The sequence below is a fragment of the Pseudochaenichthys georgianus genome, chromosome 11 (genome assembly GCF_902827115.2).
Source record: "Pseudochaenichthys georgianus chromosome 11, fPseGeo1.2, whole genome shotgun sequence".
NCBI classification, from domain to species: Eukaryota; Metazoa; Chordata; class Actinopteri; order Perciformes; family Channichthyidae; genus Pseudochaenichthys; species Pseudochaenichthys georgianus.
Genome location: NC_047513.1, coordinates 22,647,153 through 22,664,249, shown reverse-complemented (window position 1 = coordinate 22,664,249; position 17,097 = coordinate 22,647,153). Strand labels below are relative to the sequence as shown.

The window sequence follows — 17,097 nt, the reverse complement described above, 5'->3', positions numbered from 1 at the left end:
TAATATCTTTAAAAACTACAAGTCCTTTTATATCAGCTGTGCACCGTTATGGTGTAAATATAACCTATCTACGAATTAAAGTCAGCGGAATTAGTGTTGATACTGCAAGGAGACATATTGTGTGAAGAGAAATTGAAGATGTTGTTTAATTGTTGATATATTTATGATCCACGTCACATATTCAGTTTCGGCGGCATTTCTTCCAGTTTTTCCAATGGTCTTCTGATCAGGGCTCTATAAATAAAGAACTACGGCAGATCTGTAATATTTAATGCAGCCGAACCGTGTATTACAATGACGTTATGTGATGACTTGCAAAGAGAAAAGCAAGAACACTCGGAATTAAGTATTATTTTATTCTTTTAAAATGTTTTCCGGATTTAATATCATAAAAACACCAAATCCCAGCATGCATTGCGGCTAATACATCCAATCAGCGAGCTTAAACCATAGCTGAGGATCTGGGTAATTGCTCGAAATGCCTACGTCTGTTTACGGTTATTTTTATTTTGAAATTCAGTTCCTGACGGACGCCAAAAAAGCACGAGATTATGAAATTAAAGCAATAAATAAAAGCAAGGATAATTGTGTGTTATTGGTGAGTAAATAACAGTGTGTTATTTTGAAAAGAATAACAACTTAGAAGGAAAAAAAGATTTTAAAAATACAGATTTCAGTATCCTGAGGCTCTGAGCCCCATTTATTTTCCTCACAGACGGCAACAAAAGTCCGAAATTATACGATTTAAAATAAAAGCAATAATTGTGGCTTGATATTGAGTAAGAACATGTTTTTATGAACCACACAGCTTCCGGTCTTCCACGACCCGACCGGAGAAAAAGACGTGCTGCAGGCACGAAACACATTACCAGTAGAAATTCTTTCACACACACATACGGGTATTGGGCCGAGGGCGACACTGTACTTCCGGTATCCGCCATTTCACGCGAGGTGCAAGCAGAATATCAGTCTTAATCAATATCTAGTCAACTCTAAAATACCACATATATGCAATGGCATGATAATATTATTGTGACAAGTGGGGTATTCACCTGGGGCCTATACTACGAAGCTGGTTCAACCTAACCTGGATATGTTTGAGTTAGCCGGTTGGCCTAATCCAAAACATACGCGCTCTCGCTAAACTGTACTACGACGCTGGTTATCAAGTGGATCGCTCAAGCCAGCCGTGTCCTATCTAGTTAGGTGCGCGTTCACATGAAAGGGGTGGTATTTGGAGCATTCGACCAATCACAAACATGGAGAAGCGTACTGACAGCGCAGCGTCATACTTCCTGAATGAAAAGTGAACTTTAATACTAGTCAAAAATGAAGAAGTTAAACTTTAAACATCCATGACTTAAACACTTTATCCAGGATAAAAGCCACATAGCTGCACCTGCAAGGTGAATACAGCTGGCAAAAGAAAAAGTGTTTGAATGCGTACATTAACAGGTTTATGATATCACTGCCCCGTCTAAAACACGATCTGACTTTAATTACATTTGTCGAGTGTTTCGTCAACTTAATGTGTTGCTTAAAATAATACTTCTGCATACAGTATGTGACACTGTGAGTGTTGCACGGCCAGATACGGCTCAGCTGACTCGGATAAGGAGATATATGATACATTATGAAGTGATATGCCGCGGACTGTACTTAATGTATTCTGATCCGGGTACTTGTGTTGTGGCAGATATGTAAGTAAGCTTTCTTAACGCTAATGTTATAATAGTCTGATTGCTCTGAAGATGGGAGGTGATATTATATTAATGTTCACGTTCACAGTCGGTGATTTTTGCCGGCCGTCTTTCCTGCATCGGCAGCTTTTCTGTATTTCCTTTCTCCTGTAATATGACTTGATCGCTTTAAACTCCGCACACTGAGCTCTGATTGGTCAGCAGGCAGTGCTTTCACTGAGTTGAGCTCTTAGCCTGCAACCTAACCTGGTCCCGACCAGGTTAGCCGCTAAGCATAAGTTACCATGGAGATCTAGCCTGCTAAAAAGAGAACCAGCTTCGTAGGACCGGAAAGCCGGAGTTTCCCCTGAATTTAGCCGGCTAAGCGAAAACCTGCTTCGTAGTATACCCCCCTGGTGTTTCCAGAGATTAGACGTAGATGCAGCCAAAATCGACGAAGGCCACTTTCGAGGGTCGTTTTTCCATACATCTGCAGGCAGTCTGTAAGGGCAATCCGACAACCCACACAGCTCTAGTTTACGCTGGTAACGACCTAGAGCACACCCCTCAAGTCCAGAGATGTAATCCGAAGACATGCAGCGATTTCTTCGGTCGTTAATTCAGAAAAAAACCTAGTGCGCTCTGCCTGGCTACGTTAGCTAGCTGTTTATATTTGCACCTCCAGGATATTTGCACCTCCAGGAAAATGCCGTATTTATATATATATATATGGCGCGCGTTGCATTGTGGGTAGCTCGAGACGTTACTGTGTGTGAAAGAATACATTGCTTTTAAAATCGTGCTGTGCAACACGAAAAAAAGGGGGAAATCGTGTTGGTGAACACGAATAAATAGATTAAAAATCGTGTTGGTGAACACGAAATGCCGTGAGACTGGGTTGTTTTAAGACCTTGGATAAAGACGAGTAATAGAAGGAACTAAAAAGTCCCTGTGACAGACAGATCATTTCAGTCTTTTGTTAGTTTTTATTTCAAAGAGCCTGTGCCTCTGGATAACATTTAACAGAGGTAACGCCCTGAGCATACTCAAGTCATTCAAACTTTTGACTTGGTAATATACAGCTGTCACAGATATAACTAAAGTGTGTTCGGATTTCCAAAGGGAGGTTCTGTGAATAAATAAAAAATCAAGAACCGAAAGAATTGAACTATTCATATCTTAGACTGCACTGTAACTTTTAATGTTTATTTTATTAGCTTTTCTTTTTAATAACTGATTTTAAATGCCATTTTCTTAATGTCTTTCATTTTTCTTTTAATGTTTCTTTTATTACCTTTTACTTTTTTTAAATGCCTTTGTCTGAATGTCTTTCATTTTTGTAAAGCACCTTGAATTGCCTGGTGCTGAAAGGTGCTATATAAATAAACTTGCCTTGCCTTGCCTAAAGGGCTCTTTAATGACTTGAGTTACTTTGTCGTAGAAACCTTTATACATTCATAGTCTTATTTGAAATGCTCTACTAATGACCACATTATGCTTTTAGGGGATAACATATGCTTACTATAGTCAAAGATTGCAAGGAACTGTGTAAATTAATGGAAAATACATTAATCAAATCAACAGATCCAGTCTTGTCTTACTCAAATAAAGTATTTTTCTTATCATAAAACACTTGATACACACTCAATACTTGACAAAACGTTGGCCTTAAATGTTATTAATACTGGCTAGAGACCATCAAACCCAATGTCTCCGTCAGTGAGAAGTTTGTTCGTACTTCGGCTCTTCGGTGTGGTCTCTTTTTCATTTCGGACCAAAATCATCTTCCGCTCTGTCTGCATCTGCAGAAGCTACATTTAAGGTCAAAATATTCTCCTGCAGTCTTTGTTCCTTCATCTTTTTCTCACTCGTAGTGCACACTCAGCTCTGTGTCCTCACCGCCAGGCAATGGTATCATTTGATCGTTGATCAATAATTAATGTGAACGGTACGAAACAGAACAGCAAGTCAGCATATGGAAGTAAAGGCACCTTTCAGCAAGAGTTTATATAAAGATATATTTCTAGTGTAAGAAAATAAACGCATATATGCCAAAACACAAATCGATGTTTAAGCACTGTAAGAGATATTTCACTACAAGCACATTGGTTTTAAGACAAACCATAATTCAATTAGAAATATTTGATAACGATAATACCCCAAAGCCTTCAGGAGGAATTAGTTTACTTTATTCTGTCAACTTTGCTAACATCCAGTAGTTGAGAAGGAACAGCTTGCTTAACAGTGCAAACTTAAGAGCTTTTGTACAGTGAGGAAAAGCAAAAGGGGAAACTACTTTTTGTTGGTCTCCCGAAACATTTCCCTGTGTGGACCAACAGCATTGTTTGGTGAAGACATCAAGCATCAAAGCCTGGGGAGCTTATCTAGTCTTGTGTAATGATTAGAAATGAATCCCTGGAATAACCAATAACAAGAAAACATATAAAACAAATGTCTAGGGAGACATTTTTAAAGAGATAAAATCTTTGACCATAACACATTAAAACAGCAGCTTGATGTCTATATCAATCCCTGCTGTTTTTCATCCAACAGATCAAAGACGACAGCCTGAGATAATATATAAGAAGCTGAAAATGACTCTTAATGAGCAGACAGTTAAAACAGAGTGTGTGTGTGTGTGTGTGTGTGTGTGTGTGTGTGTGTGTGTGTGTGTGTTGTGTGTGTGTGTGTTGGTGGGTATATGTACGGTACAATCATTGTGTGGTATGCATCATATAATGAGATTCTGCAACCCTTTATGATATTCATATGGGACATGTAATCTTCTTCCCATAATGCCTTAGAGAGAAAGTGGCACCAAAGCTTCGTATTGATCTGAGCGAAGAGTGCAGGATTTAAGTCCACAGGGAAAACCCACAAAAACTCTGTAGCATATTTTAGATTTTATATAGGCCATACTTTCCTACTTAACATCACTTTCTCACCATTTTCTGAACACAAAACCACCCAAAAGCTTGGTTCCCATTCAACGCTGCTGCAAGAGTGCACTGGGGGAGCAGACGATGGCGATTGCTCCCACAAGTAGCCACAGTCTGCATTGTAGGCCGCGAGTTTATCTTGGCTCTGACAAATTCTCAGTTTTTCTAAAGTGCTGACTTAAGCCCACCTCTGCTCTGCATCTATTTTCTCATTGAGTTTTCCCTGCACATCCAACGGGTGATTTGTTGTGGGCAGCTCAATTTATAGCAAAAGCCTGAGGGAGTGTTGAGGTGAATATGGGAGGCCCTATCAGTCAGCAGCAGAAGACACCTGAGAAGTCTGTTGAATCCACCATTTAAACTGCGTGAAGTATGATAAACACCTGGGGGTTGACAGGAAATAGTCCTCAACCTAAACGACTGGTAAGAAAAAAGTTATGCAAATGAGGTAATACTTTAAAGGTCCCGAAACCTGTTTTTGAATTAGCTTAGATATAGTAGTCTACCAGAGTAAATATCCTAAAATAAGCCAAATTCAAGCATCAGTGTAAATCAGAATGAACATTTAAAAAAGGATCCATCAATAGACAGAAAATACATTTATCTTTTATGTGCTATCTCCTGCTAATTTCCTTCTTAATGCTACATTAAGTGCTTTTGAATTTACAACCAAAAACAAAGACTTTGGAAAAGGTTCAAGGCGTAGGACTCTATAGTGAAAAGTGAAAACAAATCTGGTTCCTGCACCATACAAATAATAACAAGGGAGCTTTGACCCAATAACCCTAAGAATTGTGAGCTTTAGAAAACAGCAGTTGCAATAAAATCTTACTTTAAAAGTAAAACAACTTTCAACTTTTATTCTCCAGCAAAGTAAAACAAAATAACATCCTTAACCTTGAAAGGTTGAGAAAACTCATAAAAAAAACTCATAAATTGTCATAAAGGAAGCTTCCAGCTGGGGTGTTGAAAAGTGATCTCTAAGGCTGCGGCCACACGAGGACGAAAACGGCTAAACGCATAGGATTAACGCAAACGCAATCGCAAACAAGCTTCCGTCCACACGCAATAGTTATCCGGATAGTGTCTGTCCACACGAGACCGCTCCGTTTAGCTCCAACCGCTGGAGAAGCTGCAGTACATATGCAGGAGCCTGTACGTGGCGCTGTAACTTCCTCCACAAAAGCAGCGAAGAAGAAGGTTGTCATGGTTGCCCTTCTGTTTATTCTCCGCGGTGGGGGCCGAGGGAACCGGGCAGAGTTTTTCGCCAGTCAACGTGTATTAAAGTTTAAATCTTCCGGACAAAATTATAAAAGTGCCGGTCAAAGGTCTTCTTTGTTATTTATTGAGCTTTAAAACAAATGAATAACGACTCTATATAATATAATAATAATAAAATACACGGAGCCTCTCTTTTTCCTCCCTCTCTTCGGACAGCGTCAGTGTCTGTCTCATGCAGCATCTGATCCAGTAATGAGTGACCCGGCCGACAGTAAAAATAAACATATTTATAACTAGTTTAGGGAGTTTGAGAGGTAATTAAAATAGCTAAGGGTGATGATCTGACTTGAAGTGTGTGTTTTGCTGCAGCGGGAGGAGCTGCAGGTGAGCAGAGCTGCGTGTCTGCGTCCTGTCAGATTAGACTTCACTCGCGTTTAGGTCCATATCGAGAGAAAGATAAATAATCTGAATTCAGGGTGCAGTTTACTTTGACGCGGGGGTGAGCAGCAGAGGTGGGGAGAGGCGGGGCTATTGCCTCATCATTATTGCTGTAGATGTTGCACAAACAACTGTAGCATGGTAAGTAAAGCAAGTAAAGCAAAAAAAAATTAACGCCACTAATTATTTTAACGCGATTAACGCATACATTTTTTTCCTCGGCCGCCCCAGTTTCAGAGCGCATCAAGTTTAAAATACCATCTATACAATCCAAGCACACTGCTGATGCCGACAGACCCGCTCCTGCCGCCCGCTTACAGCAGACCACACTTGAAAGTCTGCGGGGGAGACGCCTGGACACGTCTACGAGCAGCAAACTTTCAACAAAGATCGCTAAATGGGTGGCGACAGCTTGCAGGCCAATTAACATTGTGGAGGACGAGGGGCTGCGTGATATAATTCGGGTCGCATCCAACGACTGCACTTATGAATTGCCTTCCAGAGCCACCACTGTGTCGAAAATACACAACTTGTATGAAGTCCAAAAAGCGAAAGTAGAGGAGGATTTAAGAAAGACTTCCACAGTTGCGCTCACCGGAGATTATTGGACTTCACTCAGTAATGACAGTTACCTCGGGGTCACAGCGCATTATTTTGACCCACAGTGGGAACTTCAGTCTCATGCTTCGACAGTAATGAAAACAGAGGAGCGGCATTTCGCCGACAACTGCGACGACACACACACTTGAATTGAGGCGAATATTTGTAATGTTCAGAGGTTGTTGTGTTTAATATTCATGATAATATTTTGTCATCGTTCAAATTATAATAAACAAACATTAGCATATTTGTCCACTCATATGTTGATAAGAGTATTAAAAACTTGAAAAATATCCCTCTATGGAACATTTAGAACAGATACAAAATGTGCGATTAATTTGCGATTAGCTATGGACAATCATGCGATTAATCGCGATTAGAAATTGTAATCGACTGACAGCCCTAGTTATTTTCAACCAAATATCTCTCAGAGGGGCGTGGGGAGGGGCTCCTTATTTTGATCTATAGTAAAAGACAGTGAATCAGCACTTTTGAAACAGGGCTGAAACAGAGGGGTTTATGGGATGCTACAATGATCTGTTTGGTATTTGGAGACAAACACTTCAGAGACATCTTTTGTATACAGTATATCAGAGACCTATAATATATTGACTAAAAACAGTATAATAGGGGACCTTTAAGTTCAGCACAAGAATGGACTGAGCTGAATAGTAAGCAGAACACACATGAAAGGATTTGTATTATAGTGCATTATTCTGCTTCTGTCTGTCACCCTTGGAGATTTGACACAGGAAGTTTAGTTATGGTATCTAGGGCAGTGCTTCTCAAAGTGTGGTCCGCGGACCACTGATGGTCCGTGAGCGCCCCCTAGTGGTCCATGAGTATATTGGTAACATTTCACATTTGAAATAAATAAATACATTTAAGTTTTCCGCACTCTCGCGGGAATATCTCCGGAATGGAACGAGCTTAAGTTTCACTTTCTATTGCATGATAAAGCCCAGGGCAACACCTTCATCACACATGTTGTCACTTGTTTGTACCATTTCAGGCGATTTATAATCTGTTCTAGAAAAACGATGTGTTTTGGGATATTTGTGGAGTTAGGTGGTCCGCGAGTGTTTTTTTATTGGTTAAGTGGTCCTTGGTATGAAAAAGTTTGAGCAGTGGCGAGCCGTCAGGGCCCTCTAGGCCTTCTGTGAGAGCCTAAGATATTCTAAAAAATAATATTTGAAAACATAAAAAAAATATTTTTTTTAATATTTTGTTGTTGTTAGATTTTTAATTAATTTTACCAAAATAACTTGATTTAATTGTATTTAAAATAACATTTCCAAATAAATAAATCCTTCGAATCTGCCTGTTCAGTTTCTGTTAGAATGTGAAGGGTTAAATGCCGTCTCTGCGAGTTATGTGAAGACGGGAGAGCTTGTTGGTCCCTCTCTACATTCACAGAGGGCCCGCTATAGTAACTCAACGAGAGAGTAATGTCATATGACAGTACAATTGACCAATCATATCTTCCCTCTAAATGGGCGGGCTTTATTTTCGCGGACTTTATGACAAGTTCCGCCCGCTGTGAAGTCTATGCAAGTGGTGCAGTGACGCGTCCTAATACCCGGAAGTAAGCCGCGCTCGGATTCCCTCGACAGAAAGCAGTGGGATTTCTCCATAGGGTTTTGGAAAATAGCTGGAAATAAGGTCTGTGGAAAACGAACCTGTTAGATAAATGCACATTTTGTTCAGCCGGATAATATCCACATGTCTACCCTACTTTTATTATTTTCAAATCATAAATCTAAACGATAGATTTATGATCGATAGATTTATGATTAGCATAAGTTCGTTCATGATGGCTCACTTCAGTGATAGTGATGATATCGTTGCGAAATTATTAACCGAGTCATTTTCAAGATTGAGTTCCAATGATAAACTGGAGTGGCAAAGGATCAGCTGCATGACCTGCCATCAAGTGCTTCATCCAAAAGGACGGGAGGATGGACTTTGTGTTTAAGTGATTTGATCATCAAAGGTATAGGCCATTTTCAATGTGGGCCGCCGTGCCGACATAATTCATTTGTAATTGCTACTTGGCTGTGGGTGCCCTGTCATGATAGGTGTTTATATAAATGGTGTTGTTCTGTGTGGTAGAGGGTCGCTGTCATTGATGCGTTTTGCACCTCGGCCGCTATTTTGATATTCCGCTGAAGTATACGCTGTGACGTAATATCTCTTCTTTTTTTTCGAGGGAAGGGGGGTGTGGGGGGGTCAGAGGGCCTAGGTATAAAAGTCACGGCTCGCCACTGAGTTTGAGAAACACTGATCTAGGGGGATCAACTTTCTCCTCATCACAGCTGAGGAGCATGACCTACAGCTGGGCCTATCAATTAAGTGTGTTTGTGCGTTCCACTGAATGCACCACAAAATGTCAATAATCACATATCCTCACAACTACAGTGTAAACAGACACACCATGGAGCTTAATTATGATCTATAATCCCTGTCAAATGGCAATCCCCTCTGGCGTGTTGCACCGTTGACAGAGAGACAGCAGGCCACAACAGAGAGGCCAGGCTGGACAGTGATGTGCCCTCGTGAGACACATAACTAATGACTGCATTCAGTGTCCTTTGTGTGTGTGTGACATTAGCCAGTGTCTCTCTTCAGTGTGTGTATGAGCCGTGCCAAAACAGTGTAGCAAATCAAAACCACAACACATGCTTAAGGATTATCACTTTGCTGCTAACACGAAGAGAGTGTGAAAAGAGTCAGAGACAGGGAGTGCGTAATGTCAAACTGACCATTAGGCCCATGCACTTATATGTGTGTTAATGTGTCTGTTAAATTCCCTTTCTGTTTGTTTCTATGTGTTTTTTTGTCTGTCGTGTTGTGTGTGTTTTGTGTGCATCTCTGCAAGCAACCTCAGTGCCAGATGACTGCTGCCAAGGCAGAAATGACCGGGCTTCTCATTCCTGTTTCAGCGCCAGGCTTGAAAAAGAACAACTCTGTGCTAAAACTCAGTATCCAGGAGCAAATATATGCACACACAAACACACATCTAATCAACTTGAAACACATTGTGGGCTGCCTTGAGAAACTGTAAGACTCACATCAAACAGAACAAAAACTAATAATGTCTTATGATCCTATCGTCTTGCCAAGGCCAATAGTGGAATAAATAAGTAAACACTGATATAAATATGCATACAAACAGGGCATTGTATATTCAGTCAGAAGAACTGAATAAACTTGGCGGAACAATTCAAAAATAGTTGAGAGGCGTGTAATCACTGACACACATCTGCTATAAATGATAGGACAAACAGATACAAAATAAATAAATATGGGAAGAAATTAGGGAAAAAGTAAATACTGGTGGTTTAAGTATTGAGATAAGTGAAACGATGGTGAAACGATGGTGAACCAAAGGTGCGCGGCTCTCTTTACAAAGTGGCCTGCAGCACTCAACAGCTGCCACCGCTGAACTTCCTGGCAAAGACAATATGGATGCATAGATGATCTTATAAAACCTGCCAAAAGCAATACCCACAAAGGATTTTGAATTGTTCTTCCCTTCAGGTAAAACATTTCAGTTCGGAACTTCGCATCAGGTAAAAGAGACACACTTGAAGTAAAAGCTGGTGTTGATGACAGCGTGTGGGATTAAACATAATGTAACAAGTGAACAAGGCAATTACATGGCTTCTACTCTCAGAAGTTTCTCCCTAAACTCGACCTTACAAACACGCTCAATGAAATATTCAAAGTCCAAAGGGAGTGAACTCGTAATAAAAACTGTCAAACCCAATGAGGCAATCAGAAATAACGGAGGCAGAGAAAGAAAACTTAAAAAAGGGGATGATCTTTTACTTTTCCCCCGTGGAGCTCCCAATTCAAGCTGAGGCCACGCTGTACCCGAGATGAGATGGAATCTCGCTGCCGTTCATAAGGGACTCGGAGTCATTACCATCACCTTGGATTTGGAATAAAACATTTGCGACGGCAGACCAGAGGATCAAAACCGCAAGGATTTGGCGGCTCAATTGAAATGCAGTGTGCAATTAACTTTATAATCTGTTTACAAATTAGGTCTACCCTGCTGCAATCTCTGGAGTGTGTGGGTGTGTATTTGTATGCAGGGGGAGTGTGTTTGTGTACTCAACATGAATACATTCTCACTTTGGGGTGAGCACACCTTTATTAAAAAATGAAGGTTTATAATCCATATGGAAACTGGATGTAAATTGTTATAAATGACAAGAATGTACATTGGCTGTGGAAATGAGAGCGCTACACAAAATGTGTGTTTGTGAGATTAATGCAGATCATTATGTTATCAGAAAGCAGAGAAAAAGCAAGACGGATGAAAAAGAAAAGGGAGAAAGGGAGTGTTCTGTAAGTTTGAAAATGGGCCATTTTTCCAGCATTAAATGATTTATTGAAATGAGCAAAAATAGTTTAGCATCTGAGAAAAGACAGACTAAAAGCATTTGCCAACACATTAGAGAAAAGATGGGTGTAATTACGCAGTAGTGTCCTCCCTCTGAAATGTTTTAAGTAGATCTAATATCACGCAGCCTGTGACGGCCAGGGAGTGATGTGATTACGCTCATCTGAAATATGTGTGTGCATGCAGGCGTTAAAAGTCCAACATGGTTTTGTCTCGAGAGAACTCACCCTTACTCCCCCCCCCCCAAAAAAAAAAACATGTGTCTGTTCTCTTTCTCCACCCAGTCTGTCCATTGTCTGTTTGTGTTCATTTAAACACTTTAGATAATATACTTTCTTCACAGCTGAGCACAGAGCTCGTCCGACATTTGAAATGGCTTACATGTACAATTGAACCAGAAAGTAAATAGGGTTGAAATCAATGCTATAGTTGAGTGAAGAAAACATGTTGCTGCAGTACACTGCCTAACACAATTTAAAGTGTTGTTAATGCATCCATTTTGTATGTCTTATTGGTTTTTCTCCCGTCTGCCTTGCTGCTTAGGTCTGCTTTAGTTTCTTGTTGTATTCCCTCTCCTCAGTGCAGAGCTAAGCTATAAACATCACAGCAGAGTAGCCAGCATTGCTATCACAGCAACATGCCATTGTTCTGCAGTGTCAAATAAATGCTTTTGTTTTAGAATGGGGCTTTGGATGCTGTGTGCTCCCTCCTGTGGAAAACTGATGATTATATCTGCATGCAGAAGTGATGCTGGTTGGAAAACACTGCCCTCTGTTCACCGCACTTTACATTCTGATGGGATTTACTTTAAAGATTTGATTGGTGTTGATGGTTCCCATAGCCTTTGTTATTAGACCGTTATTGGCATTGACAGTCACCTGACAACTTCACAGTCCAATTCAGTTCCAGCTGGTTTTTTTTACGTTTAAATAACGCTTCAGAGCCAAAAAGAAAAACATTAGATGGCACATTTAATTGTTTGTCCTGGAGCATGGGATGTGGTGTTACGTGAACGCACATATGAAATTAGAAAGGATATTTGAGAGAGGCGGTAAGCCCTGGAGGTTTTTAGAAAATGAAAAATAAAACAACATTATACAAGATCCCACCATGGGGAAATAATAAATTTTTTCCTTCATTTTCAGAATTGATGGTGTATTGTGAGTCACAAATTGTGACATATGATAACAAATCTAATTTAACTATGCATAAGAAATGTGATCCTCGTTATGTCCCCGACACAGCAGCTCCAGGCTGAATTAAAAGCACAGCTAACGTCATTTGTTTTTTGAGAGCTTCTGAACTGAAAACTTTTAAGTTACATAACAGACAAATGTAAATAACAATTAGTAATAATTACATTTATAAAAGCAGGGCGATGTGTCCAGATATACATGTAGACTAAGATATGAGCTATTCACTCGTGTCTACCGTAATCACACTCAAGGGACACAACTGGTAGTTTTTTTATATGACGAACAAAAGAAAAAGAAATGAAAAAGAAAGCCACGACATCAACAGAATCTCAAGGTTCAAGGCCTTGAAGCCTTGAACCTTGAGAATCTCAGATTAGCCTGCAGGCAGTAAAACTTCAGTGGTATCCCAGATAAGAGTCGGACTGAAGTCCAAGTCTGGCTCCTTTGAAGATAGGCCAGAAAGCTTGTCTGAGATATATGACGGGCAGAAGTGAGAGATGACACATGCTCCATCACGTAAGATATGAATGGGGGAAATGAAGAAAAATGACCCTAAATACCTCAGAATGCCCATCATTTTTTTTACTGAGGGGCACAAAATGTCCCAGAAATTTAGAATTTGTTTAATGCATCATTCAGTGCCACTATCCCCCCCTAAATGTTGTAAATAACCCCATATTTTTGACAGTGGGGGCAAAATGTTCCTCCTTTTTTTGAATATTAGAAAGTACCCGGCATGTAACAGACATGTAGAAAGTAACATTATGAGACAACAGTGTAGAGAGTGTTGCCTGCACCACACTAAGTGTCACTATGTAGTTGTACAGAGGAAGGTAGTGATTGAGCCCTAATGGAAAAACACACATAGCCACCCTGGCCTCCCCACTTAAAAAGAGGGAGGTGTGTGTATGCGTGAGTGACCACTGGCCAGATAATGATGACCCATAATGCATTATGTGGCGATGGGAGTTGGGAAATCAGACATATGGTCGTGTTGGATAGAGTGGGATGGTGAGAAAATAAATACGGGCAGAGGCATAAAGAGGATTTGAGTTGAGAGAGCATGTTTGTGTCAGAAAATGGCGATGAGGTAACGGTCGATGGGAGAAGAGAAAAGAAGAGAGGGAATAGAAGGGAAAGTTTTACCATGTCAATGAGGTTCTCCTGGATCCGGTTCAGTGTGGTTCTCAGTCTGCTGCTGATAAGGCCCAGACCCGATGACTCATACTGTAAGAATACACACACACACGCACAGTTAGTTTCTTCACTGTGCAGAAACACCTCCCTTCACAAGAAGATTCACTTCAGCAGTGTGAAAGCACGACAACATCTGCTTTCATCCCACGTAGAAGAATGCGAAAGAACCTTTACTTTCTGCTTCTACTTCGGTGTTTTGCAAAAAAGGGACAACTTACTGGGAGAAACAGACATCGAAATGACACTATCACACCTGCTACAGGAGATGACAGGCGAGAGGTAAAAGGGGGGCGTAAAGAGGGAGATAGCACGGCAAACTCGACATCTAAATGCTTCTGAAATCACTTTCAGATGTGTTTGATGTCACTTGAGAAAGCAGCTCACGCACACTTTAAGGGCTTTAACTCAACCACACTGTACGTTTTTATATATATAATGGAAAAGCCTAAAATCACTCCAAAGATCTGCTCTTACCAAGCAGGTAGGGCCCACCACCCGGGCGGGGCCCGCGTCTCTGCCTAAATGAGTCGGCAAAGACGGGCTTGGGACAGGCTATGGATGGCGAATGGGCAGCAGGAAGGAAAAACAAGAAGCAACATCTCAAATTATAAAAAGAACACTGTGGAGGAAATAATACAAACATGGGGAAAGGAGGCACAAAGAAGGAAGCAAACAAAGAAACAATAATTACAATAATAACATAAGTGTGGCTTCACCGGTCACACACAATAATAGAAATAATGCATGGTATTACACACACACATCTCTGTTCTAGCATAAACTACCTATCAGACAGGCAACATCCGCTTGTTAATAGACTTTGTTACCAGGATACGAAGCATCCTTCTTTGAGTCCACACATTAACTTCTGACTCGTTCTGAGAGGGAGACATACCGTACTCCCTGTTCCACAATGTTCCTTGCACATCTCTCAGATGAGATACAAAGCGTGGGGATGTTTGAGAACGTCCTTGAGAAGTTCAGTTTACACATCACCTTAAGTTTTTCACAGCCTGTGAAATCGGTTGTATCATTTCTTCTGTGTTTTTCCTAGGTTGGAAACAATAACCTTTAGATGTCCTCAGAGATAAGCCCGGTGATGTCCTCAGGGTTATCTGGGCTTGTAGTGAAAAAAATTTAACGGAAGGTTTGTGGAGTTTAAAAGATGTGGGCACTTTGGAAGCAGCTGGGAGAGTAACTGGAGTGTTGGGTTATGGGAAATGAATAATCAAAGGTTTTTTGTGCATTTGGACCCATACTAAAGCCCCTTTAATTACTTGGTCCTTAATCTAAGGAGTTAAATAACCCTGCATTAGAGGTTTCAGTTGTAAATCCAACTTTAAACTAACCTGAGGACCAGAAGATAGTTGTCTTTTAGTTAGTCTTACTTCAGACTGTTTTACAATCTGAAGAAGAAAGAAACAAAACACCTTTGTTTAGTATTTCTTCAAATCTGCGTCACAGGAGATTGTGACGGTGTAAACACTTTGAGTTGCTGATGTGCATGTGAGATGAGCATCACCCGTTGTGAAGAACTGTCTGCGGTATTCAGGAGTCGAGAATAAAAAAAGATCTATTTCTTGCATTACTGCTCATTTTTCAGAAAAGCCATTTACTCAAGCATCAGATAAAAAATATCCTTCCTACTGCATCAACACGGTACCCAACCTCTCTTCTCTTGTCTTTCTTAGCCATCATAAAGCAAAGCACAGCAGCAAAGTACATTTTCTTCAATCTTAATGTTCCCTCCTTTTAACGTGTATTTCCTCGATTTTTTGTTAGAAAAGACAAATTAAATATCAACATTTCCCAAAGGGGGAAACGTTATATAATTGTGAAAGGTGAATCGCTTTTTTAAAAAACTGTTTGTCACCCTGCTTATCTCAGTCCCCACATCAGAAAGGCTACTTATTTATGCAGATGGAAGATCTGTAAGGCTTTAGCACATAATGCATCTTTATCATATGTGTGACAGAGTAAATGGTGCCGCTTGACAGGGTTAATATACACAGATAATGGGGTATTTACCCTCTTGAATATTAATGTGACCTATTACTCTTCAAGTGGAGGAGTCAAGCAGCTCCATCTTGATTCCAGCGGTGTAAAGAGAGCAAAGCCTAGGTCAAAATACCAGCATATCTGCATAGCAATTCCATGAGCGTTTTAAACATTTATAGGGGCATTAGCATTTTACTGTAGGCATATTAATGAAATGGGTCGGCACATCATATCGCATTTAATGAGGACTAGAGGTATGCTGGAGAAAGAGCAAGTTAGAGTTTCAGAAAGAGCAAGTTAGAGTTTCAGAAAGATGGACAGAGAGATAAATGTGTGAGAGAATAAAAGCAGAAGGGATGAAAGGCGAGCAATGCTGTGTGAAAGGAGCAGAACATGTCAGATTTAGGATGCTGTGGGACAAAAGATGAAATAAGGAAGTGTGGAAAGGCACAAAAGGGCATTAGAGTGATACGAATACAAGCATGAAGACAAAGAGAACTTGAATTAAATTGGTCAGCGGAAGACATATGAGAAAAGTGACCTTTTGACAAGTTGTTAACAAGTGTTTCACCATTCCTCATCTCCCAGTGGCACACACACACTAACAGCCATAATGTGTAGTAAAGCCGCCACTGCAGAGCGTTCATCCTCTTTATCTCTTCCACCTCGCTAGGACAGAAGTCATTTTGTTGCCATCATTACCACTTTCCCCGAGGGGGATACTGACACAAATGATGTTTTCTTTCTTTGTGAGGCACATTATAAATGACATGATGGTATTTAGATGGAGCGGGGGAAACTGGTCTCGCACACTGTAAGCTATCGCTCAACTTAAATGTGTACTGATATTGCAAAGAGTGATGAGAACAGATGGAAACAGGGGTTATTGTCTCCCTTTATATCATCTAATAAACATACAAATGCAAAAATCCATCTTTTGAAATAAATGCAAGCAATTATCTTCAAGCACCATGCAGCAGAAGTAATATGATGTACCTGCAGGCATTGCAAGACAAAAAACTCCTGATTACTTGTGATCGCTCACATGCTCACATTATTTTATTTTTAGTAGCCCTGATGCACAACCTTGCTCGCTGTTTTTGTGCACTTTTTTCGAAGAATTTGACGGAAGAGAAATGACAGGAAATGAGGGGAGAGATAGATGGGATCGAAATGCCGAATTTAAATTGTGGAGGCTGCTAAACACTGATGGAAATCCTAAACCTCAAGCCCAATACAGCACTCTAATCCCTATCATAATATTAATAATCTATACCCTAATTTGCTCCTGTGGGTATTCCACAGTAATAGCTGTTACATGTCTAATATGTGTAATGTGTAATTGTAAAGCGCTTAGAGTGCCTTGAAAAGCGCTCTAAATAAAAATGTAATGAATTATTATTATTTTTATTAATCAT

General features: G+C 40.3%; 1 protein-coding gene across 2 annotated transcripts in view; it reads right to left on the bottom strand.

Annotated features, from left to right (window-relative positions):
• The window catches only part of vps50 (VPS50 EARP/GARPII complex subunit), a 122,531-nt gene that overhangs the window by 23,012 nt on the left and 82,422 nt on the right, over window positions 1–17,097 (bottom strand). For both annotated transcript variants that reach the window (XM_034094413.1, XM_034094414.1), the window contains exon 22: window positions 13,631–13,711. In XM_034094413.1, the coding sequence (XP_033950304.1) occupies window positions 13,631–13,711 (81 nt within the window). The remainder of the gene's footprint in view (window positions 1–13,630; window positions 13,712–17,097) is intronic.